Below are 25149 nucleotides of genomic sequence, written 5' to 3' on the forward strand. Positions count from 1 at the left end.
CTAGCTTTACTTTGTTGTCTGGGTCAACTTTGCTAGCGAGAGACAGAGAGAGGCGTTGAAAGGCTGCTCCAACGGAACTTATTGTTTTTGGAGGAAAACACGAACACGGTGTACAGTCGAGTCTTAATAGCTTACTTACAACTGGGCTCGTCAGGCTCTCTTCTTGGCTGCAGTGGTTATTATTATATTTACATGCTTCCAGCTCCCGTTTCTGCTCGATGACAGCTCGTACTTTTCCTTTTTCTCCCTCCCTCGCTCACAGACACATAACGTGTATGGCAGTCCATTCTCCCTGCAGCACGGACTACACTGCCCATGATGCTACATTCTTTAGAGCTATACCTGTAGCATTCTGCCTATTAGCTTAGCACAACAACAACAAAAAGTCCTCTCTCACCCAGGAAACACGCAGAGAGAGAGCGTCACCCTGTAACCATGGCAACTGTAACCCTGCCGCCTGGAACAACAGAACGTAGCTGTCAAACAAAACCCAAACAGTCCTGACCCGCCACAATATGAAACAGGGAAGTACCGCCGTGTAATCCATTTATTTCAACAAAGTAACTGTATTCTAAATACCACCTTTTTAAACGGTAACTGTAACGGAATACAGTTACTCATATTTTGTATTTTAAATACGTAACGGCGGTACATGTATTCCGTTACTCCCCAACACTGGTTATTGCTGCCAGGCATCACTTACTAAATCCAAGGATTTACTTATTTCCCCCCCAGCACACGTTTTCTTTTACACATTCAACAAAAAACTGAAAATGTTCTATTTAGAGACATTGCTAATTTAATATTTAATTCTACACATTCTGACCATTATTATCTTAACTGGCTCATTACGCCTAACCAGGTTTTTACCTGCAGTAACAATGTGCCATGCTGATAAATCATAATGACTCCAAATTATATAATGTGTCTCTGCTGGGATAATAACAATAACAATTGCTTAATAATTACAATTAGATGGAATATATTTTATTTATTATTCTATTTAAAATAAATAAATATTGGAATTACAAAAACAGCCCACATACTCTATTCTTCTTTGTTTCACAGAGAGCAGCCCACCAGCCCACGGATACTTCACCACCTCCAACCCTCAGAACCACCACTTGTAAGTATAATGGATCGATACTCAGCTACTGTACAACTAATGCTGAGCTATTTTAAAAGCAAGTGAAAGATTTGTCACCAGCGAGCCCCCACTGTGAGGATACCCAGACAGATTCAGACCACAATGGAGTGCTTCATGATGAATTTCTAACTCAATCTAACTGTATGAGCAGATTCCGCCTGCTTTAATTACAGTAAACCCTTGTTTTTCTTCCAGTTGAGGTTAATAAATTACCTGGCTGCAATTTAAGGAAATATGGCACACACGCGCCAGGCATCGGTGCTTGGATGTCTCTCCTGGCTGCAGCCCATTAAGTGTAACCTGGCACGTATTTGTGAGAAAAATGTAGGCTAAGCATCTGATCTCACTGGCAGTGTTTTAACTTTCTATACAGATCCTATGGCACTCAGCACTGACAACCTGACAAGTCGCTGAGCACAAAAACGCCCCGAGCACGCAGAGTGAGGTCACAGGTGCCGACCGGGCAAAAAAATAGCTGTCTGTGGACACAGATAAGAAGAAGCGTCTTCCGTCACTCATCAGAGGTTACCTTCGCTCGTGGTTCTGCATACTCGATTCAGCAGATTCTTGCGCCGGATGACCTTCCTGTTGCAATCCCAGAGGAATTTATGTCTCCTCCTGGTCTCAAACCTTCCAGTGTTCAGCGATTGTGCAAACCACTACATCACGGAGCCACACTGTCTGTGGACAAAGGTCCTCAACCTTATCCCACACAGTGACTCATTCTTCTCTGTGCCTCACTGAAACTCACTAGCTCTGCATGTAACTAATATGATAAACAGACTGCCTGATATGGTGTTGTTGTAGTCTGAGGACTCAGAGCTTTTTGCACTGCAAGCCACATTCACACACTCATTTATACAAATTTTATTCAATTATTTTTAAAAGTTTCTGACCTATCACGAACAATCCTGTGTTGGTGATGGGGGCAATTTGGGATTCAGGGTCTTTGACATGCAGAGTGGACCAGTCAGGGACCGGAGTGTTGGTTTTGGATATGAGCAGACAGTTTAGTTTGAATAATGCGGTAGTACCCGCTGTTACAGGTGCATCGCCTAAAGTAATTATTTAAAATGCACAAGTCACCCTTTGCTTATTTTTACACCTAGTTATTTGCTTTCTGTTCCAGTTTCGATGTGACAACTTTAATCAAAGGAGAACGACAGGATTGCAATAACTCAGTATGCAGCGTGATCTGGATAATTGCTGCTCTTCCTTTGTGTTATTTTGCCTCTTCATGCTCCTCATTGTTTTGGCTAGCCTTGTGGTTTAGCTGCTTGACTTGTCGTCTTTGTGCCTGCATTGTTAAGTCAACCGAGTTGTTTGTTTGTTTGGTGTACAATTCCCTGGAGGCTTTGGCATCTTTTCCTTTAACTCAGGGGTGTCAAACTCAAATACACAGTGGGCCAAAATTCAAAACTGGAACAAAGTCGCAGGCTAATGTTAATATTTATTGAAATATATTTATTCCTCCAGATTTAAGAATGAATCTTTTCTTATGGACTCAAACACGTTTTGCTGAAAAACTGAATATGGAACAAGCAAAGCTTAATACTAAACAATATATATATTAGCTGTATAATACCAGTAGGTATACCAGTAGGATACCAGTAGGTATCGTGAAAGCACTTCAGTGGTCGATAAAACTAAACTTAAAGTATTGCAATATCAGTCTATTTACTATTTTTCATACTCCTGCACACTGAAGCCTCTAGAGCAGGGGTCGGCAACCTGCGGCTCCAGAGCCGCTCTTTAGTCCTTTTAGTGCGGCTCTGCGTGGTTTGGGAAAAAAAAATTTTTTTTTAAGTAATTAGTGTGTATTTTATTTATGTTAGCTCTTTTTTTAACTTGTAGTTCTAAATCGGAAGATTATTGTGATATTGAAATATAAAAATAAAATGATATTCTATTATTATTTTAATCGTACAAAATAAGCGTCACACTTGCGGAAGCTGATATACCCGCCGAAACGCCGTGCCTTTATCGAGACTTTCAACCCCAGGTAAGCGAATTATGGATCTTCGGATCCACATTATGTCAGCAGCTGTTCTCCACCGTGAACTATGTTAAAAACAAACACCGCTCACGCCTCACAGATGACAGCTTACAGTCCTGCGTGAAGATGAAAGTGACTTCGTACAGCCCGTACGGCAGAACCGACGCTCAGGTGCGTCCGCCTCCCCTGCAGCGGCGCTGCAGACCACGCCCCGCCACACACATTAACCAGATAAAATACATATTTAGGCTGAATTTTGCAAACATCTATTTTTCATTTTTTAGCAGCATAGTGCTTTTTTTCCAATTATTTTTTTTAAAAGTCAGGTCAAGGCTCCAAAAGCCCAAAGGCGATATAAAGGTGGCGGCTCACAACAGTTTTTGTTTGCTACATGGATCATTTTAGTTCAGCTGGGTGTCTTTCCTTTTGTTATATTTCTTTAAGAGTTCAAAATGTGTTAATAACATAAATAAAATGTAATTTTCTCTGTAGCACTTCATGGATTCAAGCAACACGCCTTAGTTGTTCACACAAAGCATAAAGGTAAAAAAAAAAAACAATGTATACAGTGTTATCTTCATTTTAGATGTCAAAAAGTATTTGCGGCTCCCAGTGTTTTCTTTTGCATGGAAATCGCGTCCAAATGGCTCTTTGGGTGTTAAAGGTTGCAGACCCCTGCTCTAGAGAGAATAAAACGCTGCTTGCAGTCAGTATTTTTCGATTGCTCCCTGCCAAACTCAATCAAATCTTTATTTATTTCTGATCTGTGAAGGATACTGAGTGCACACTGCTGCTGAACTGGTTACCAGCAAGATCTTAACTTGAATAGGAAACAGAGATTTTGAAAGATTTAGTTAATATGTATAATGTTATTTCTCTTATGTTACAAAACTGCTAATTTTATTGGCTTTAATTGGAGAATTTCATCCTGTAGTAACAGCATCCAAAGCATTATAAAATCATAACTTGTGTTTAATAACTTTAAATAACCAATTATTAGAAATTCAGAGGTTATGAGAGAAAACTCTGCATTTTAGAAGACAGTCATATAGAATGAGCCATCGATGCTTCATCGTGTTCATGGAAGGAAACGTCAGACCTTTCAGGTTACAAGCAAGAAATTCAAAAGCCCGAAGTGTAATTATAGAGGACTCCCCCTTTTTACAAAAGTGCATCCTTGTGAATTTTCCAGCTGCATTTATAGGCAGCAACAAATGTAGCACTCTTACCCCAATCGCTGTCAAGATGGGAACCTGGTAGATCCATTTGATGTTTCCAGCACTCAACTCCCAGCACCTGCAGGTGACACAGGTGCAGAGGAAGGAAGATTCTCAGTGAGAGAGGCAGAAGCAAAAGGTGATGGTGTCATTCAGAAAAGCAGACTGAGTAGAGAAGTGGAACTGTGTAGAGAAACTCTGAAATACTCGAGACTGCAGTGATGGTGTGATGATCCTAATTTCTATTATTTTGGATCTGAATGTCCTGTGATAATAACTGAATATGAGCTATGAGTTTTCACATCTTTAAGTTATATTTTCTGGATTTAAGATGGCACTGATTTATTTTCTGTGCCATCTTTGAGTTTTGTTTCCTTTTAGTTAATGTAGGGATGAATTTCAGTTATTGTTTATGTCTTTGTTTCATATAACAGTAGCCTGAGGTCCCTCAGTGCTATTGCATCTGTTCCTCTCTTTAAATATTCGCATCCTCTATTGTTCCCTGTTTTCTTGTTTCGTGCGTCCTTCAGGTTACTTTGGTTGGTTTTACTTCCTGTCTCTGTCTTGCCCTGGCTCTTCTAACCTGTTCCAACTTGTCTCTTGTTGTCTAATCAGCCCTTTGTGTATAAATAGTCCTGTCTCCCCTTTGTGCTTTGTCGAAGCATCTGTTTCCCTGTGTGGTGCTCTCAGTGGTCTCCCGTGACTTCTCTTGGTTTCTAGACTTTATTTATGGCCTAAATGCAGGTTTCTGTTATTTAACTCTGCCTCTGGTTTCCTACATTTGGGTCCAAAGCTCTACACTCAATGCTTTTAGACACACAGAGCAAATAAAAAGGTGTATGAATAAAGTCAGAAACAGGCAGAGGTGTGACCTACTTTAGATACTGCTAAAGAAGAACAGCAAAGGAAAATTAGATATTTTCCATTTAACTTGTTAATACATTTTAAATTCAAAGGAAAATGTTAGTTTTTTTATTTTGGATTATAAATTTTTTAATTTACTTTTTTTTTTTTTCTTTTTTTAAATCTGGGGTTGTTTTTATTATTTCGGGTTTAATTTAATTTCCCAATTCTCGTTTAGGTCACATCACATTATTTAAATATTTTGAATAAGGATTTTAAAATGCCAAAACGTCAGCTTGTATTTCTTGCAGTAGTTTGTGGTGAATATTGTCATGTTGCACAAACCAGTATATTGACCGACTGCCTGCATTCGTTGTTCCCGTTTTGACTTATAATTCCTGTGGTCTCATGTTTAACTCTCTAACAACTCTTTTCATTATCCAGATTTTGCCTTGTGTACTTCAAACATTGGCAACGTCTGAAGGTGCTTGATTCGGTGTCAAGCTCTCCAAATCAAGCATTCTTTGCATATCAAATCCTGTATTTCACTGATTCAAATGTCACCACAATTAAGCAGTGATTACAACGTCCCGCCTCTCTTCTTATTCATTTATTCGTCTTTTTTGGCAGATGTTTTTATAACCCTGTGAGGTCTTAGCTATCACAGGAGATGAGCCCAATGCTTACAGTCTCTGTGGTATCACAATATGTCATTATAGTTTTTATATCATTTTCTTAAAGAAATCAGAACACAAAGACGGTTATCCTTCTGACTGGCTATTATCTACATTTTGAACACAGACAGTTTTTACAAAACACAGGGTTAGGTTTTGGAGGGAGGTCTGGAGGACGTCTTACACGTCACAGGGATAATCTCGTTGGAGTCTGAGTCCTCTCTCTCTTACCTTGCATCTGCCACTGTTGCCCTGACGATCGCCCACACTGCCACAAAAACAGCTGGAACACCTGAAATTAGACATAATGCAAAATGAGATGTTTTGCAGGTGATGTCATATGTGCTGTTTACCTGATTTATTTCCCAGACTGCACTTCACATTGTTTGTCGCTGTATCTCTGACACATCACAATACAGAAAGAGAACCAAGCTGAGGTGATCGTTACAATTTAAAAGCAGCCTGTTTGCTTTATTGACAAAAGTGTAAAACGGTTATTTTAAAATAACATTCAGTCACGACAGAGTGGATCCTGGTGAAAGTTGTTGTAAAAGGTCACATTACTCAAAGGTCACGACGTAGGAGAAATAAAACCCGACACAGGCATGTTAGCTAATGCAGGCGTCACACACAGAACATGACGTGAATCTAAACATCAGCATAATCCCACATGCTGATGACATACAGACACACTTAATTACACATTCACACTTCATGACATAACGCCCTCCTACCCAACAGCTTTGATTCATGGCGAGTCTCACGTTCGCTCCTCAGAGCAGCACATTCAGCCTCTCCTGTCAGGCGTAATTCTTCTGTCTCTAAAGAGCTTTTGTGTGTTTTCTTATGTGTACACAAACACACATACAGGGACTTCCTAAAGAAACTTCTAACTGCACCGTTTCTTTGTTCAAACTGTGTGGGTTGTTATTGATTTCCCTTCCACTCCACAGTTTCTAAACCATTTAAAAACACTTAAATGTACCAGTGTAAAAACAAGAGTAAATGCATTAACTATTCGACTAAGATTTGGTACCTTTGGAGAGTAATATGTTTAAACCTAAACTTTAGAGTGGTTTTATAGATTAAGTTACTCCACATTCTCATTCCCAGAGTGTTAAAACCAGTTGTTTAGTCATAAATCCACAAGGACTCCTTTGACTTCAGTGAAAACAAGGTTTAAAGTTTCATCCCCCCGTGAATCTCTGGAGCACTTTATGCTCTGCTGTTACTTCAAGATCGCTCCTTAAAATGCTTGCAGAGGGCAATTTTACCACGGTCTTCGACTTGGACAGAGTAAACATCAGCTTCTTTCAAACCTTCAGATGAAGCATCGTGGTGGTTATTGTGCAGCTGGTGCTGAGAACTGGGTCTCCATCTATGGCTTAGCAGTTTTAAACTAGAAGTATGCTTGTTGTTCATTTCAACATTCCCAGGGCAGTGCACCATTTATGTCAACTGGAGTCAAACCGTACCATGGCGAGGTGGCTGAGAGGGAATATTCAGTAACATAACCGGAACCACAGCCAAACTTCACTGTAGTGTTCTTGTGCATCTGAATGGGTGCTACTTCAAAATCACTCCCTTTAAGCATGTTTGCAAGTCTGCAGTTGCACTACTGTCCTCAAACTTGTTTCAGTCCTGCATGTTGACTATCATAGTTGGAGCCTGAGCACTAAAAGTCCAAATGCTCTATTGTATCTGCTCTGTTTATTAATTCATCAAATTAATTAGCTTTTTGGAGGACTTAACATGCAACAGCTAAATCACAGAATTTAGCACACACATCACGTTTGGGGTTACATGAATGAAATTTGGTACATATGTGTAACATGTAAAGACGGACAACAAAGTCTATGGCCTCCCAAACCCAACAGGAAGTCTGCCATATTGAACTGAAAATGGCTTTTTCAGACTCCACGTAGAGGATTTTATCAAATAAAGCTCATATTCTGTCACAGCGAGTGAGATGAGCCGTATAAAAATAATAAATGAGGATCCAATTGCAGGCAGTAGTGGAGGAGTGAAGGTGGTTTATTTAACACAATGCGCCAGTGGAAAAACGGAAACAGAGATCACACTAAACTATACTGGAGACAACTAAACTACTGAATACGAACCGGAACTCAAACATGAAGCAAGGCGGACGACGGTACAAGATGGTGACGGCAGGGAACACTAAGATGAAACATGGTGGAAACACAGACGGACCAGCAACTACGATGACAGAGGACACGACTTAAATACACACAGAGAAACATGGGAATTACACACAGGTGGTGGACACAGCTGGGAATAATCAACAAGACGAGACAGAGGGAAAACTGAACACACTCACATGAGACGCAAACCTTCACAGTAAAACAGGAAACGAGAACACTACACCAAGACGCAGACCTGAGAGACAGACAGACAGAATGACACATGGAACCTGAACTAAACTAAATGTGAGATACAACCGAGAACAAATCCTTAACATGAATAAACAGAAACATAGAATTCTAATAATAATAATCATTATAATAATAATAATAATAATAATAATAACAATAACAATAATAATCCTCATAGCGCCCAAAACCACGACAATTATTCAAAAATAAACTAACAATCAAAATTTAAAATACTGGGTCGAAACTGACCCAGAACCGTGACATATTCAGTCAGTTTAAACTACAGACTTGGGCAATATTAAACTGCTGAACTTACATTACACACACATTGTCTAATCTCGACCCAACTTTTCAGGAATGATAAGGATTTACCCCTGAACATATTCTAATTGTAATACTTAATAGCGGTCACAGTGCCAGGAACAGGACATGCAATGATTTATACTTTTATGTTTCTCCTCCCAGGTTGACCAAATCCATCTCAAAAGTGGTCAGAATCAACATCAGGTAGTGATGATGCTTCAGTGTGAAACTGTAAGCAAAAAATAGTGCGCTTGATATACGAGTCTCGTAATATCTCAAGATGTAGAAAAAAATCTCTTGGAGCCAGCAGGAAGTCAGCCATACTGAATTTAAGAATTTATTGCTTTGTACTTTAACAAACCCCTCCAAAACATTTCGTCAGATCAACATGAACAATGGTGATCTGACAAAGTGCAAACTGAACTCCTTGGTGATATTAAACTGCGAAGATTTTGAGTTTTCATGAAAGGTCATGGTGGCATGACAAATTTCAATTATTCATCACAGGACGCACCTTGTCCAGTCTGTCCCTAACTTCACGTGCTGGATTGGACACGCCTACGTGCTAATATTAGGTCACACAGTAGGTAATAATCATCATTTAATCTACGTGAAATTTAAATTGTTTGTTCCACGCCTGATATACATTAGTGTGGGCACAGAAGGTGTTCAGTAAGTAAGTGACGCAGCACCCAATTAGCTTCCTAAACTGAAAACAGCCACATGTCCGTGTGAGTCTAGTCGACCGCAGCATGCCCGAGACGTAGCTCAGCTCGACCTCAGCACGGGTCGGCTGAAGCCGGCCTGGACGTGTGGCAGGGCGCGAGGGCCCTCTCGTCGCTGTTTGCAGCTTTAATTGGTCATTAAATCTGAGTCTCCATGTATGTCTGATTCTGAATTTTTAACAAGTTTCAATTAAAGAGTCCAGTTTCCAACCCAGAAAGCAATGAACTGGGTCAGAAATGCAATCAGCAGCATACGTGTCCTGTTTATTCCCACATTCAGAGTTTTCCACTGTGACTTACTCCAAACGCTATCCGATGCCTGAGAAAGCACATGTGGGGTAAAAGATTTCAACTCTGGTTTCTGCCATCAACCCACAGTGCTGTCATTCTGCACGCACAAAACGGGGATTTTATTTTTTCTGATGGTTTGCAACTTTATGCACTTTCACAAAGTGAAAAAGGTGTTGAATGATTGCTGTGCTGACACACTGGCAGAGATCCAGTGGACATCGCAGAGGCACCTGTGCAATTTGACAAAACGGGACTTCCAGTGAGCCACTAAAAAACAGCCAGACTGGAAGCCATTTGAACATGACCTTAAACGACTCCTCTGATTCATTAGATAAGCATCAGGGTTCCCAACCCTACCCATAAGCTAACCGGAGTGAATGCTGATGTAAAAAGCCAACGTTGCTTTTCTTCTCAAAAACTTGCCACTGCGTCAAGGCCCCAACGTCAAATGTGTGACAGAATTGCACATTTTGATGCTGTGGGATGATAATATTTTAAATTGCTCCACCAGAGACCATAACTATCTGAGAGACACAGATACTAGCAAATATTACTCTGAGGCAGGAAAGGAAACAACCCACACTGTCACTGTGTGAGAAGCTAAGACGACGATGTGAGATCCACTTCTGCAAAAAGAGAAATTAAATGTGACAGAACTATTTTTTCTTCCTCTGACATCATTAGCAGCAGCATTTATAATGCACATATTCTATTGCCACTGCCACTTGACTCATTAAGCAACTCCTCAAATCTGTCACACGCTCTAAATTGTATTTGGATGCATGTGGAATTACTGATGGTGTCTCCTGTTCATGCGGCTTCACAAACAGACGCGATGAGATTGTGACTGTCATTGGCCGAGATCAGCTCCTCATAAACGAAATACCTCTTCCCTCTATCATCGCTATAAACCCCTTCTCTAAATGCGACAGCTTCAATATTGTTAGCATAATTAATCACTGGAGCTTTAATTGGGTGATAAGTGGTCCCCGTCCATCAGTATGTATATTCTGCGGACCAGACATTTGAAATGAATTCTGTATCTTATCTGCAGCTCCAAAGACAAAATGAAGAGAGAGAGAGAGGTTGGCAGAGCTTAAAGGAAGTGTGGGAGCAGAGAAAAGAGCAGGGATGTAATCATGATCTTGTGTTAGTCAGAGTTTCTTCACTGGGAAAGCTAATGGCTTATAGATATTTTGCAGCGAGTGCTTGATGGTAACTGCAGATGGAAACAAAACACTGGGTTGTGACAGGAACCGTTGGGCTTTCATCTAAAACATGACAAATTAAAAATGTGCTAAAAGTCTGTTTAGGGCAACTTTACCAATAAGACGACTTAAAAATGGTTGATAGTGAACTCTAACAGATATATCTGCAAAGTGTTTTACGCTGCTGGGAAATGCTTCCCCCTCTTATCTCTTGCTGGTGTCATGCTGTCAAGCCAAAGCAGCTCAAAAATGTGTGCTGAAAAAATAATTAGTTCAAAAGAAGGCAGGGAGTGGCTGCATCATTATGTGGATTAATCCCCTCCTGTGAATGAACACATGGATTCATAAAAGACAAACCACGAGCCAAAGAATGGCTGTAAATTCTGCAAATATACAAATCAGCTTAAGAAAATGCATCGCATGCCCTTTATATTCCTCAGTCATAAATTTTATAAATTTTAATATTATTATTTGGTATATGGAGGAATTTTACAGTAACTTTTTGAGAATGTTTTAACGTGTCTGTAAAGTAAATTTCAGTTAATGAATCAGACGACCCCAAAGACTTGAGCAGAAAGGCTATTTTACAGAAATAGTTCTTTAATGATTTAAAAAGCAAATGATTTTTTTTTAAATGTCTGATTTAAACTCTTTAAAATAATAAAGTTTGTACATTTTTGCTTGAACTGTTAATCCATTATTTTCCAAATGTTTGTTAAAGCTCCTCCTCAAACAACCAGAAGTTCAAATTTATAAATATTTCGCTACATGATTATAGACAGATTATATAATAATTCACAAAAGCTTTAATAGTTCATGGATAAACAGCTGAAAAAGCAAACAGAGAGATGTAAACGTACAGACATGAAAATGAAAGCCTATATTAATCTTTTTAGGAGCACAGAGTTCTGTAAAGAGATCCGTAGACTCCATGCTGATAAATGATAGAAGCGCCTTTAGCAGCAGTAACAGAAGAATTAATTTTCTGTATGATTTTATTTTTCTCTCACATTGTTGGAGGAATTCTGGCCTGCTCTACTTTGCATCCCTGCTTCAGTTCATTGAGGTTTATATCTCTCTGGTGCTTTCACAGCATTTCAAACAGGTTCAGGTCTGAACCGCTGCAGCGCCTTCTTTCTTTTCTATTTCAGCTGGGCCAAGCCGTGTTTTAGAATATTTTTTTTATTTATTTTATAGAAGAGTTTATGGTTGACCCAGTGCTGGAACTTCAGCACAAACACCTCAAACTCTGCCTTCTCCTCTTTGGTCTCTTTGGTCTGGTGGCCATTGTTTCAGAAGTCTTGTGGTTTGCTCAGATGTGGTTTTGCAAACCTAAGATGTGCTGCGATGTTCTTTTTAGAAAGAAAATATTTTTATCCTGGCAATCCTTCCAAACAAGCCACGCTTCTTTTTCTAATTGTTCTGACACAAACTTTGACATTTCATATGCCAACCGATGCCTGTGGAGCCTGAGGTGTAGATCTTTGCAGACAGTTTGCTGCGACGCCCACTCCTGGGAGGAATGCAGGTCTGAAGCTGCCAAAACGTCTACTTATACAGAGGATGATGCAAGCAGATGCAAGTAATCAATTAATTGCATCTGATTAGCAGCACCTGGCTGCTGCACAACCTCTTAATTCCTATAGAAGCAGTAATGGTGCACATAGTTTTCACAGGACTGCATTTGATCACATTTGAACTTTCAACGCAGTTTGATGGAGGAGTCAATAAAAGGTCTATTAGTATTTTATTACAGCTGATGTAGTCCAACATTAGTGACTTAAAGTAACTACAAGTAAAGAAAACCAGAGGAGTAATGTGAATGCTCTTTGCTTACGTGTTCATGCAACTTCAAAGAAAGAAACTGTTGTGGGCAAAAAACCCTTTCATCTACCTTTCATAACAATGTGACACACTCCTTTGCAAGGACAGAACAAAAGCCTGAACAAAAACACAAAACAAATCTGTTCTGTTTCAGAAGAAACAACATAATTTTATTCCAAAAGTCTTTTTTGCTGCTTTTGATGTGATGAATTAGACAACTGCCATCAAAACAACAATAAACTGCAGATATAAAATTGACTTCTGTTAATCACTCACTTAACTCTGCTCGAAAGGTTTGGAAACTCCCCTACACAGCAAACATAAACTATATTAACGAGTCTCTTCTCTGAAGAATGTTGGAAAACATTAAGCGCTGTTTTACATATGGTGTCATATTGTAGTTGCAATGAAGCCGTAAACTTAAATCAGAACTGATGCTTTAGTCACGTTTTGTCCTCCTTCATAACTGTGTTGTGTGTAATGTAATCTTTTAGTGCTTACCCCATCCGATGAGTATCAAACCCCAGAGGTATTTGGAATCTGATCGGAAGGCCATGAAGATGAGACTGTGGAGGTAAAGGCCTTCTACCAGAATCCAGTAGTAATTGGTAGCCAGAAAGTAGATGAAGAGCAGCACAGTCACCTTGCAGCCAATCTGAAAGCATTAACAGTTTTATCAGATCCTATTTGAAACTAGCATTATGCAGCTTGTTATGCAGTTATTTTGCATGTCTGTGTGTTGACACACACGATGATCACAGTACTTCAAAGTATTCAAACACCACAGGTGATCATAAGAGAGGAAATGATCTCATTACAATCAGAAGCGGCTTGCTGTATAAATTTGCACAAAGATGGGCAAATATGTTATTAACTAGAACATAAACAGAGTAAAGCAGCAATAAGCTTCTGCTAACTATGTCATTGTTTGTGTATGATTTCAAAATTAGTGACATGTACAGGCTATGCCCACTAAATTTTATACTGTAAAGGTTTTCAGATGTAAACTGGATTGTTTTCTTTGTCATTTTTCATCTCTGAAAAGTCAAATCGTATGATAGAAGTCTGCTAAACTCACTACTCAGTTGTTTCAATAGAACTGACACTGTATAGATAAAAGTAGTGGGACTGAAAGCACCTGGATTTAAAGATTAAGAAATGTGGCCACAAACGTTTTATTACAGGACTATTTAAATGCAAAAAGTTTAACTTACAAGGTTTTTCAAGTTAACGAAAGTGTGGGGGAAAATAGATTAATGACATCTCAAAAATAACCAAAATAACTCGTATTATTGTATTCTAGACACCCAGTTTAACTGTAAGTATTAAAACATTTTTAAACTGTGGAAAATCGATATCAAAGTGTGCAAACCCAGTCCTAAAACTGTAAAAAAAATAGTTTCCTTAAAAACAAATCTTTAAAATTAATGCAACACATATAATAACTCCGGTAATTTGTGCACAACAAGTTAAATATATGAAAGTTGATTCTGTTCATCTGGATGTTTTCAGTGGGAGAAACGTTTCGTCACTCATCCAGGTGACTTCTTCAGTCTCAGCTGACTGCAGGTTTCAATCCTATAAACAGTACATTTGCAAAATGACTGAATCCATCCCACTGAATGAACAATGGGATGGGAGGTCAGTTCTTTCATCATTAATATGCAAATTCTCCTGACCATTGATCAACAACCACCGATCAAAGCCCACTGATCAATGGCCATGAGTACCAATCACATTAGACTTTCATACTCAGTCCTGCTACAGTCCAGCCTGTGCATTCACTCGGGGACCAAACAACTCCTAAGTGTGCCACATATATGATTTGTTTACCTCCACTGTGTGGAGAATAGTTTGACACTAGAAGTCTGCTCTCACATTCAGTGGGGAAACCATCTCACAGGGAAGAGTCACACACTGAATTAATGTTTAAAGGAAAAAGCAGGAAAGGACTGCATTGCAGGAGAAGTCTCACTTAAAACGTTACTGCCTCTTATTTTCAGTCTGGGATGTGAAAATAGGACATTTTCTGTGGACAGTGTTGGGAAGGTTACTTTTAAAATGTATTCCATTACAGAATACAGAATACATGCCCCAAAATGTATTCTGTAACGTATTCCGTTACGTTACTCAATGAGAGTAACGTATTCTGAATACTTTGGATTACTTAATATATTATCACACTGTTTACAACTACATGAATGTACTATTGCTGTGATTTATTACTGTTACTGAAGGTCCGCGGCTCCGAACCGTAGTAAAGGGACCTCTGGCTAATACGGTGGGTTCGTGTCGGGCTCGTAGCCGAAAACTAGCTTTACTTTGTTGTCTGGGTCAACTTTGCTAGCAGAGACAGAGAGAGGTGTTGAAAGGCTGCTCCAACGGAGCTTATTGTTTTTGGAGGAAAACACGAACACGGTGTACAGTCGAGTCTTAATAGCTTACTTACAACTGGGCTCGTCAGGCGCTCTTCTTGGCTGCAGTGGTTATTATTATATTTACATGCTTCCAGCTCCCGTTTTTGCTCGATGACAGCTCGTACTTTTCCTTTTTCTCCTCCCTCGCTCACAGACACATAACGTGTATGGCAGTCCATTCTCCCTGCAGCACGGACTACACTGCCCATGATGCTACATTCTTTAGAGCTATACCTGTAGCATTCTGCCTGTTAGCTTAGCACAACAACAACAAGGCGCTCTCTCACCCAGGAAACACGCAGAGAGAGAGTCACCCTGTAACCATGGCAACCGTAACGCTGCCGCCTGGAACAACAGAACGTAGCTGTCAAACAAAACCCAAACAGTCCTGACCCGCCACAATATGAAACAGGGAAGTACCGCCGTGTAATCCATTTATTTCAACAAAGTAACTGTATTCTAAATACCACCTTTTTAAACGGTAACTGTAACGGAATACAGTTACTCATATTTTGTATTTTAAATACGTAACGGCGGTACATGTATTCCGTTACTCCCCAACACTGTCTGTGGAAGTGTCCTGCCAAAGGTGAGAATGTGTTTCCACCCATTTCCATATATATATATACACAATCGCGCAGAACTCATGCCAGTAGATGCTTCATTATACATCGCAGGCAGTATGTGATGGTATAGGTTGTGGCTCCGACTGTCTCAGACTCAAAGGCTGAGTCATTCAAGTATTCAAGCTATTATCTCAGTTTCCTGGAGCAAATATGCTCCAGCTACAGGTAAGTGGACTCCAAACTAAAGGTTTCACCTTGAAACATGTTGCTCATCAATGAATATTCATTGTATTTCCTTCTGGAACTTTCCGTTTTCTTACCAGAGCACCTTATTTAATCATTTAAATTAACAAGCTTGTGAGGGGGGAATTGCTCCTCTAAATAATATGAATACATTTAAATAGCTAAATCAGCTGGTACAGTAAGTGCAAACCGAATAATTAATACTAACAATGTTGCTTACAAGACTCTAAGCTTTATTTTAAACAGGAAAAACAAGCTCTGCTCTTGTTTGCTACAGCAAGAAAAATGAAATTTAAATACCAAATACAAGGGGTCTAATAATGTAGTCTAAAACTGGTGACTTACACAAATTAAATACACACAAATGGAAGAAAACCCAGAATAAACAAACAAATCTAAAGTGAATTTCTCGTTGCTTACGTGTTCATGTGGCTTCAAAGAAAGGAAGAAAAAAAATTGGGACAAAAACCTTTCATCTGCTCACTTTAACAATGTCTCATCCTTCTTTTCAAGGACAGAGAAAAACCTGTAACACAGCCAGCGGTTCTGTTTCATGTCATCATGTTATTATCGGTACACATAAACACCCAAGTCACCTGTTATTAACATCATAATTAGGACTAATAGAGCTGTTTACAACATTCAAATTAACCTACGAGGGATCAAGCAAAAAAAATAAATGGATAAATAAATAGAATTGTTAACCCGTCCTCTGAATGTCACACAGGTTAAATGCATCTGCAGTACCGTCAAACCATTAGACGTTTTGGCGTCACTGTCTACGTCAAGCTGCTCGGGGTTATAACTGAATCAGACTCTATTTTATTAGACATTTCTCTGTGTTTTTGTTTCATAGAAAACTCTCTAAAAACATCCCATCGTCACTGTGTAATGTTCCACTTCTTCATATTCAGATCCACATATCCTGCGACATTCAGTTCATGCTTATTTTGTGGGGATTTTTTCATTTTGTTGTTATGGTGTCCACCTGTGCTCTGTGGTGCGCTCTGTCGTGTTTTATTTTGAAAGTGTCTTGTTCTGCTTCCTTTGTCTGGTTGGTTCGGTCTCAAACATCAACCCAGTGATAAAAAAACACTTTTTTTCAGTGACGTCACCTGATTGGTCAGCAGCAGAGCTTTGACGTCAGCACGTTTAAAGGCTTCCTGTCTGATGTTAAGGACCTCACTTTGAATCGTGGGACTTTTGCTCAATGTTTTGGGTTTTTCTGGTCTCGAGTTCTGTTTGTTTCTTTGTTTCATCTTTGTGTTTTTCTTATTAGTTTGTTCTTATTTTATTCTCAGTGGTGATTCGGTCTATAATTGTAACTGTAGTGAGTAAGCTGGGTTTTTTTTGTTTTGTTTTTTAGCTCAATCTTGTCTGGGGTCTAAATCCTGGCTGCTGAACAGCCGTGACATTGACATTGTCAAATAACCTGTTACTCATTTTTTAATTCTTCTGATTTTATTTAAAGTTTGGGGTGGTTGCTTTGCCCAAAGATTTTCTGTTCTTAACTTTTTTTTCATGTACTGGATTTCTTCTGAGGCAACCCATGTTTAATGTCCCAGCACTGTGTTGTGTGAGTAATTCCCTCAGGCCACTCTGCAGACGTTTGGACTTGGAGAAAGTTTGCATGAAGGCTCAAAATATCCACCAAAGGGTCCTCGCGCACTGGACAAATTGACCGTGGGACACCCCTAAGCCCTCACAGACTAAGCTGGATGATGATTCAAGTGTGTGAGGGTGGACACTGAGATTAGGTTATTTTCTTTGTGATTTCATGATTGTTTCCACCTGATCCTCATCAGCCCTGTGTGCATATTTATTCTTGTGTCGCCGTCTGTTTTGTTAGCTTGTTTGTTTACGAGCACCTCAGCAGTTCTCACTGCTTTCCTTCCTTTGGCACGCTTTCTGATGTTTGAGTTTGTCATTTCTCTTGGGTTCATTTTACCCTAGTGTGCTTTTTTTGAGGATTTTTATAATTCAATCAATACTGTTTTTTTTTTAAATTTGCATCTGAAAAATCAGGCTCAATTCAAAAAAATAAATGCTGCAAATTCATCTTGTGAAATTATATGCATATAATATATATTATATATATAATATATGCATTAAGATCTGAAATATATTAATGTGCAAAATATTTGCATGAATTTTATATGTCTGGTGAGTAAAATCTATTCTTAGAAATACACAGAAACAAAATCTGGCTTTGTTGTGTAATGACACCTGATGAGCCTGATTAAAGTCACTCTTTGGATCTTATTTAATGTGCATGGTACTTACATACTGCGACTTGTCCAGGGAGGCTATGTTAACAGTTTTTAAGCTGTCGAGCAGAGCAGAGTCCAAGTCCTGCAATCCCGCCCTGGAATACACAACTTTGTCCTTCACGAAGATGCTGACTGCTCGTAGCATGAAGGAAACAAAGAGGTGCATGTGGATGTAGTTTCTGGTGCAGTGAAGACGCCTGCCACACAAGCAAAGACAAAGTTATAAAAACTGCAAAGCATTTCTCATAAATGATGAAATGAGTCCAAGGCTACCCTTGTGGCACTGTTGAGCAGAAATGCAACACCAGGAAAGCCGGAGAGTTTAAATGATCTTCTTCCCTCCTGTGTCATCTCTGTAACGTCAGCTATAGGGGTTGAATGTGTATATGTGTGTTCCATTTAACAGAAAATAATCCACCAGTTTTATGCAACATTCAGCCTCAACGGGAAGAGGAGCTGGTGAATAGTAGATAAACAGAGCTGACAGAGGGGACGAATCCTCAGTGATCCTGTCTATTTCTGTCAGGAGTGAAACTGTCGATGCAGCACATGCCTGCCCTGTAAATCATCGACGTACAGAGCACCGTGACAAACAGGCGTACTGAGTTCTTCCACCGTTTGGCCGGTAAAGAAACTGTCAAGGATTTTCAAACTGTCTCAAAATTGTGCAAGGATAATACGCCTCTGTTAAAGCCAGCGCAGCACTTCTATATCTCTGTTCTGTTTTGCTGCAGTAAACACAGAGAGCATTAAGAACTGCAAACAAATATTCACTATTTAAGTATTAGTGTTGCTGTCACTGCTCCTGTTGTTCTGCATATAATTACCATGAGCAGTACAGGAACATGAGGCAGAGAGAGGGGGTCAATTTAGAACAAATCCTTGCAAACTCCTGTTAAACGAGTGGCCAAGTCATTGTCTTCAGGGTTGAAGATGATGCAACTGTTTGGTTTATTTTACTCAACAGTTGGGGTTTGTTCAAACGTGTGACTGAAGCTCAGCTTATGTGTTTTATTCTTCCTGGTGGTAAATTGTCGTAGAGAACACCGAGGCAGCTGCGCTTCGACGGACCTTTCAAACATGTGTAGTGTTTATATTTCATGGCTTCACAGTATGATGAATTCATAATGTCTCCACCTAAATTTGAACTGCAAATGTATAAAAGTAAGTTTAAATAACCAGATGTTTTTTCCATAATTTTATGTTCAAGAGAGCAGGGAGGGGAGTGGTGGTGGTGGTGGTGGTGTTGTTGTTTTGTTTTTGTTTGTTTGTTTTTTTGGGGGGGTTTGGGGTGGTGGGGGGGGGGGTATTAAGAGACTTTTTGATGAACATTATCTGTCCTGTTTTACCCAAATATGAAAACACAACAGCCATACAAACATTATTTATGTATTTATTTATTTATTTTAATGAAAGTGTAAATGACAATTTATTATATAACCATGTTTAACCCTTACATCAGTTGAACACTGTCCTCACTCCTATATACTACCATCTATAAATGGCAATATTATTTCATCATCATCACTCAGACCACAAAACGTTAAAAATAATGACTGCAGACTCGTCTCTGCATTCAAAGCGGTGCTGGGAAACCTTCCAAGTGTGTTTTTTACTGCTGTCAAACATCAAAACTGACCTGAACAGTATGTAAAGGCCATGACTTGAAGTTTCTAATACTTCAAAACAATTAATCCCCGTGTGTTTTTGTTTTTGCCTACTCTGGAAAACACTGCACTGCTCAGCTCTGCTGACTGTGGCTTGCATAGGGTTAATGTACTGCAGCTCTTTAAAGGGCGCTTTACATTTTCTAACACACATTGTTTACATTATCTCTAGAGACAAAAACTGAGGCAGACAGCAGCAGGAGCTTTGAGGGCTGATAAAGAATCAGAATCAGAGATTCATGCGGACTTCATGCGGATACCCCTTCGGCGCCAGCTGCAAGGCCGGAGCTGAACAAAACACCCTGATAACGACTGTGTTTAGTCTGTTCCTTCCCATTACATGCAAGGCCACCTGGGTTGGCTGGAAGACTGTTTACTTAGCCTGGCAGGGCGAAGGACACTGTCTCAGCTGAACTCTGGACACGCACACACATACATATACTGATACTGATAAGCACTCACCGACACATCACCCTCCCTACCCCGGATCCAACGCCACCTCCAACGCTTACCTCCCCTCTGATGTAGACATCGGGTCAGTTGGAGGCGCAGTCGAAGATTGCAGCGGTCCCAGATCAGATGTACACACTGGAACACTTTCCCATGCTGTCTGTTTTTATTGTGCTATGGTGTGTTGATATCTGTGCATTCCTGTATTATCCTTCTGTGTTACACATTTCGATGTTTTTTTTCCTCACTACCTAGCCTGACCTGTCTCCCCAATGTGATGTTTGTGTATTGTATGTACGGTCGGCAAGGTCTGTCATCTCGGTTGTGGGCAAAAGACCTGCAACTGACAAATAAATCATCTCATCATCTCTCATCATTTGTCGGAACTTTAAGAAGTCAGAAACACTGGATTTAAGGCCTGTATTTGTCAAACGGAGCCTTGATGCCTCTTTGAAATTTCAGCTGCAAATGATCCAGAAAATGTGCTCTGTTTGAAGTTTCCCTTTTTAAACATGCATCTCTGATCACGTCGGGCACTTTAGCATCTGAAGAGTAAGAGGATGTTGACTCAACTTTCAGCTCTCATCTCTCGCAATCAAATCCAGCAACCAGTCAAAACTTGGTGGTATAAAATCAGGAGGAAGTTTACCTACACACAGGATACCCATCAGTTGTGGCACAGAGCTCATTGTTCTGGATTATTTTTATGCAGAAGGCAGGAGAGATGCTTCTAAATGGGAACGTGTAACACTGTGTTGCATAAATGACCAGTTCTTACACTCAGGTTTTAAATCTTAACAAAATGCCGTCTTCAGTTAAGTGGGTTTTTGTGTGATATACAATTTCAGGTGGGCAGGGATTTCAAAAAGGTTTTTGAAGTGTTGATGGGATTATTGCACCTACCGTAACACGTCATAATAAATCTGGAGAGCCCTGCCAGTGGAACTGCAAAATTAAAGGCAGTTTGAAATGATCGCCTCCGGTTTACTTGCATCTCTCTGAAACGAGGCTTTCATCTTCATCAAAGCTTTTATTTTCATAATTTAAAATATTTCTTTACACTTGTTTGAATCCTCTTATGTAAGGAAGCGGTTACAGTAAGTCACATAATTTGCAGAGACTTAAAAATGTGGTTGGCCGCTCGTCTCCAGTACCGGATCATTAGAGGTACCTTCCTGTTGCTTGGATATAACCTGCCTTCAAAAATACTAAAAATAACGGAGCCCATGATTCTGCAGTTTCCTTTTCAAGGATACTTAAAATAATATCATTCAGAAGCTGTTATTCGTTAGAACTAATCAATTTAAATTGAACCAGTTAAAAAATTAATTTACCCTAATCGGTGATGGACATTGTGATTTTGAAGATCAGATCTGTATCCATTCCTTTACTGGTTTCCACAGATGTTCAGCAAACCACTTTTATTCCCCGAGTGCAGAAGCACAGCAGGAAAAAGTCCTTCATGTGGTCCAGGTGAGGAAAAGCTCCACTCGCACCACTTTCAACATTTCAACATTAATAGTGTGAATGCCGTGATTGAGATCCTGTTTCTCTGTAAACTCCGTTTCTTTGCCGCTTAACTACTCCCTCAGTTTTCATCCGATTTTCACCATTCAAATTTTAAGCTCTTCTGCTCATTCTGCTAATGCCAGCTATATCTTTTGGTGCTGATAACTTTTATACTTTTTGAAATATTAAGCTTTCTATGTCATTTTTTGGCTCATTTTGATGAATGGGGACCACATTAGCAGTGTGATCACCAGGTAGCTTGCCGGGCTGAGCCGTGTATTTAGCTCAGTGAGATGAGCAGCCGTTTTCAGAGCAGGAGGGTTCGAAATCCCGCTTATGGCAACATTTTTTTTTAGTAAAGACTTTTAACACTTTTCAGAACAAATTTCAGCTTCTGCACCCCTTTTTCAGCAGAAATTTCAGCTTTTTCACCTCTTTTCAGCACAAATTCCAGGTTGTTCAGCGGTTTTCAGCAACAACTTCAGTTTCTTCACCTATTTCAGCAGAAACTTCAAGGTTCCGCTCTTTTCAATTTCAATTCAATTTCAGCCTCCTCTGCTCTTTTCAGCAGAATTTCAGCCTTTTCACCTGTTTTGAGTATACAGCTCTGCTTCTTCACCTCTTTTCAGCACGATCAGCTTCTTCGGGACCCTGCACATTTTTTCTCTCACCATATCTGTCTTTGGAAAGAGAACTAGTTTGGCTCAGTGAGATGAGCAGCTGCCGTGAGACCTGGTGGTGCAGGTTCAAATCCTACCTGTGGCTGTTGTCACACGTCTTCTCTGCTTGCAATCAGTGTACCCTTTCAAATACAACAGTTTTCAGCAAAGACTTCAGTTTCTACAAAGTGTTTTCAGCAGATAGTTCTCCTTCTGCTGTTTTCAGATTCCACTACACGGCATTCACACTGCATTTTTGCAGGAAATGCAACTTTTTCTAGATTATTTTATTAATTTAAAAAAAGAAGAAGCTTGGAAACATATCCAAATTAAAACTACTACAAAACCACCATTTACAATTTCTTTTGGATGACATCTTTCTTATGTATTTGTGTTTTATCTACAAGGCCGTTTATTTTTCTTTATTGGATCACAAATGTAAAAACTGTAGCAGTCATGGATAAAGTGGGTTCTGGCAGAGTCAATCTGACAAATATTTGTTAAACCTAGCCATCGGTCCGATCCCTTTTTCAAGAAGAAGGCACAAGGTTTTTAAAAGTCAATGTTCACAGTGTATTTACAATTTCAACAGTACACCAACAACAGAGAGATTGCCCTTTCACACTCAGTCCCACCAAAATCTAATTCTCAGTCTTTCCAGCCAGGCTGTATGCAACAGTTGGCATGGTATTGACTGCTTACCAGGATCCAAGCTCTGTGCAGATGGCGATGCAGGGAATGATGAACTGGAGGGGAAGTGTGCACGACTTTGTTTTGAAGCCTTGGATCTGGTAATTAGGGATGTGTTTGCATGACACTACACAGGATGTGACTTGCATGCTAACCTCATAGCCAGATAAGAAGGGCTCCCTGTGTCCTTGTGTATATTGTTTAGTATGTTCTCATATTTCTGGTATTTTCTGATTGATTTCTTCATGTTCTTAGTTGGTTTATGATTGTCCAGTTTTTTATTCCTGGTTTATAATAAGTGTCAGTTCCTATTTTGAGTTTTTCTTGCAACGTTCCTGTTGAGGAACACAGGATGTCTTTGTGAGTTTCATTTACCTTTGCAAAGGGGTCAAACAACATGTAGTAGCCTGCATTTTGACCAAGAGGGACTGCAAGCCTAGAATATTTATATAGACAAGCTATCTTTCTGCCATGGTCCGAGCGCTGTGTAATAAAAGATAACTCGTACATCAACACGTGGTATTTCTGAAAGATTAGATGGAGACAGAATATGACAGCATGTCAGAGCCTTTCATTCGGCACGGTCAGCTTGAATTTTCCATTATGTTCCTTCAGTCTTTCGTTCTTGGTCGTTCATCCGTCTCATTTCCGTACGCTTATACATTTGCCCTCTCTGTTCGCCTGTGCCTCTTAATGTTTCAGTATCTGTGTCTAGTAGTTTTCTGTTTCCTCTTTTATTTTGCAGCCTGATTTCCCTTCATGGCATTGATTAGTTTTACTTCCACTTTGTGTTTATCATGATTGAGCTCGCCTGTGTAATCGCCCTCACCTGTTCCTTGTGTGTGTTTATAGTATTTGTCTTCTTGCAGCCTCCCTGCATGTTTCCCTCTCTGCTCTTCTTGGCTTTAGTTACTTTGCATTTTGGACTCTGTTCTCTTTTGGATTTGTTATTTTTGGGCTTTGATCAGACACGGCTCACATTTTTGTTCTGTCCATTCTGCCTCTGAAAGCTGCATTCTGGGTACTCATATCTACGCTCCAATACGACAGGACAAAGTAAAAAATTTACATCAACTGTCGAAACTTTCAAAAATGTGGCTGTGGTTCTGAAATAATTGCTAAGGGAAAATATTGGCTCCTGAAGGTCAGTTTTGCTACATCTACTGCTGCACTGCCGCTGAATGTCAACACTGAACATAAAACGATCTCTTCTTGTCTCATGTGGACATACAGATGAGTCATTATTTGAGCACATCTTACATTTCTATTTGCAGATGTGAGAGACGGCAGCGTCCCCGAACACCACATTCTAAATTAGACTAATTAGCATTCTGCCATTTGAAGTATACTCAACTCTGCATCCACTAGATGTGGTTCGAAACGGTACATGAGGCAACAGGACACAAATATTCCAGCTGACGAGGGAGCTGACAGAGGCATCACAAGAATATAAATATCCCCAGCTGCTGGGGAATTTTCATAACCTGTAAAGTACAAGTCAGTAAGACATTAAATGTTGCTGTTATTTTTAAGTTCCTGCCACTGCTGATTTTCAGAATCCAAAGCAGGATGTGCAGCAGGAGTCCGGCTCCCTCTGTCATTCCACTGATGTGTTTTCTATCTGCAGAAGCTCAGATTTAAACTGCAGTTTATGATTTAAGCAAAAACAAAAACTGCTCTCTTACCGGAAGTATCCAATGATCATGATGGCCACTAGCAGAGAGCTGAAGGACACGGCATAGCCAATGGTATACATGACGTACAGCCGCTCAAAGAAGTCTTGCTGTGACAAGAAGAGAGACATTTCTTATTTAGTGAACTTCTGAACAAGACTGGTACAATTTACACGATCATGACTCACAATGGTATGGTGGAAAAAACAGGGCTTCAATGAGAACATGAAAGCCCATCATGAATGGAGTTTAATTGAAACAGAAAAATGAGTCAGCATTACATCCCTAATCTTTGATAGAGTAGAAATTACTTCAGGAGTTTTAGCAGCAAATCCATCCCCTGGAAATCTAAGATAATGTAATCTCTACGAGGAGTGGTTAGGC

At 39.7% G+C, this 25149-nt stretch overlaps 1 protein-coding gene across 1 annotated transcript in view; it reads right to left on the reverse strand.

Moving 5' to 3' along the window:
• The window catches only part of pth2ra (parathyroid hormone 2 receptor a), a 73982-nt gene that overhangs the window by 35400 nt on the left and 13433 nt on the right, over nt 1-25149 (reverse strand). Inside the window, exons 5-9 of the mRNA XM_085135739.1 lie at nt 24778-24875; nt 18131-18314; nt 13123-13276; nt 6109-6169; nt 4373-4439 (exon numbers count right to left, since the gene is read on the reverse strand). Coding sequence (XP_084991865.1) covers nt 4373-4439; nt 6109-6169; nt 13123-13276; nt 18131-18314; nt 24778-24875 — 564 coding nt within the window. The remainder of the gene's footprint in view (nt 1-4372; nt 4440-6108; nt 6170-13122; nt 13277-18130; nt 18315-24777; nt 24876-25149) is intronic.

The sequence above is a fragment of the Neolamprologus multifasciatus genome, chromosome 16, assembly GCF_963576455.1.
Source record: "Neolamprologus multifasciatus chromosome 16, fNeoMul1.2, whole genome shotgun sequence".
In the NCBI taxonomy this organism is placed as follows: Eukaryota; Metazoa; Chordata; class Actinopteri; order Cichliformes; family Cichlidae; genus Neolamprologus; species Neolamprologus multifasciatus.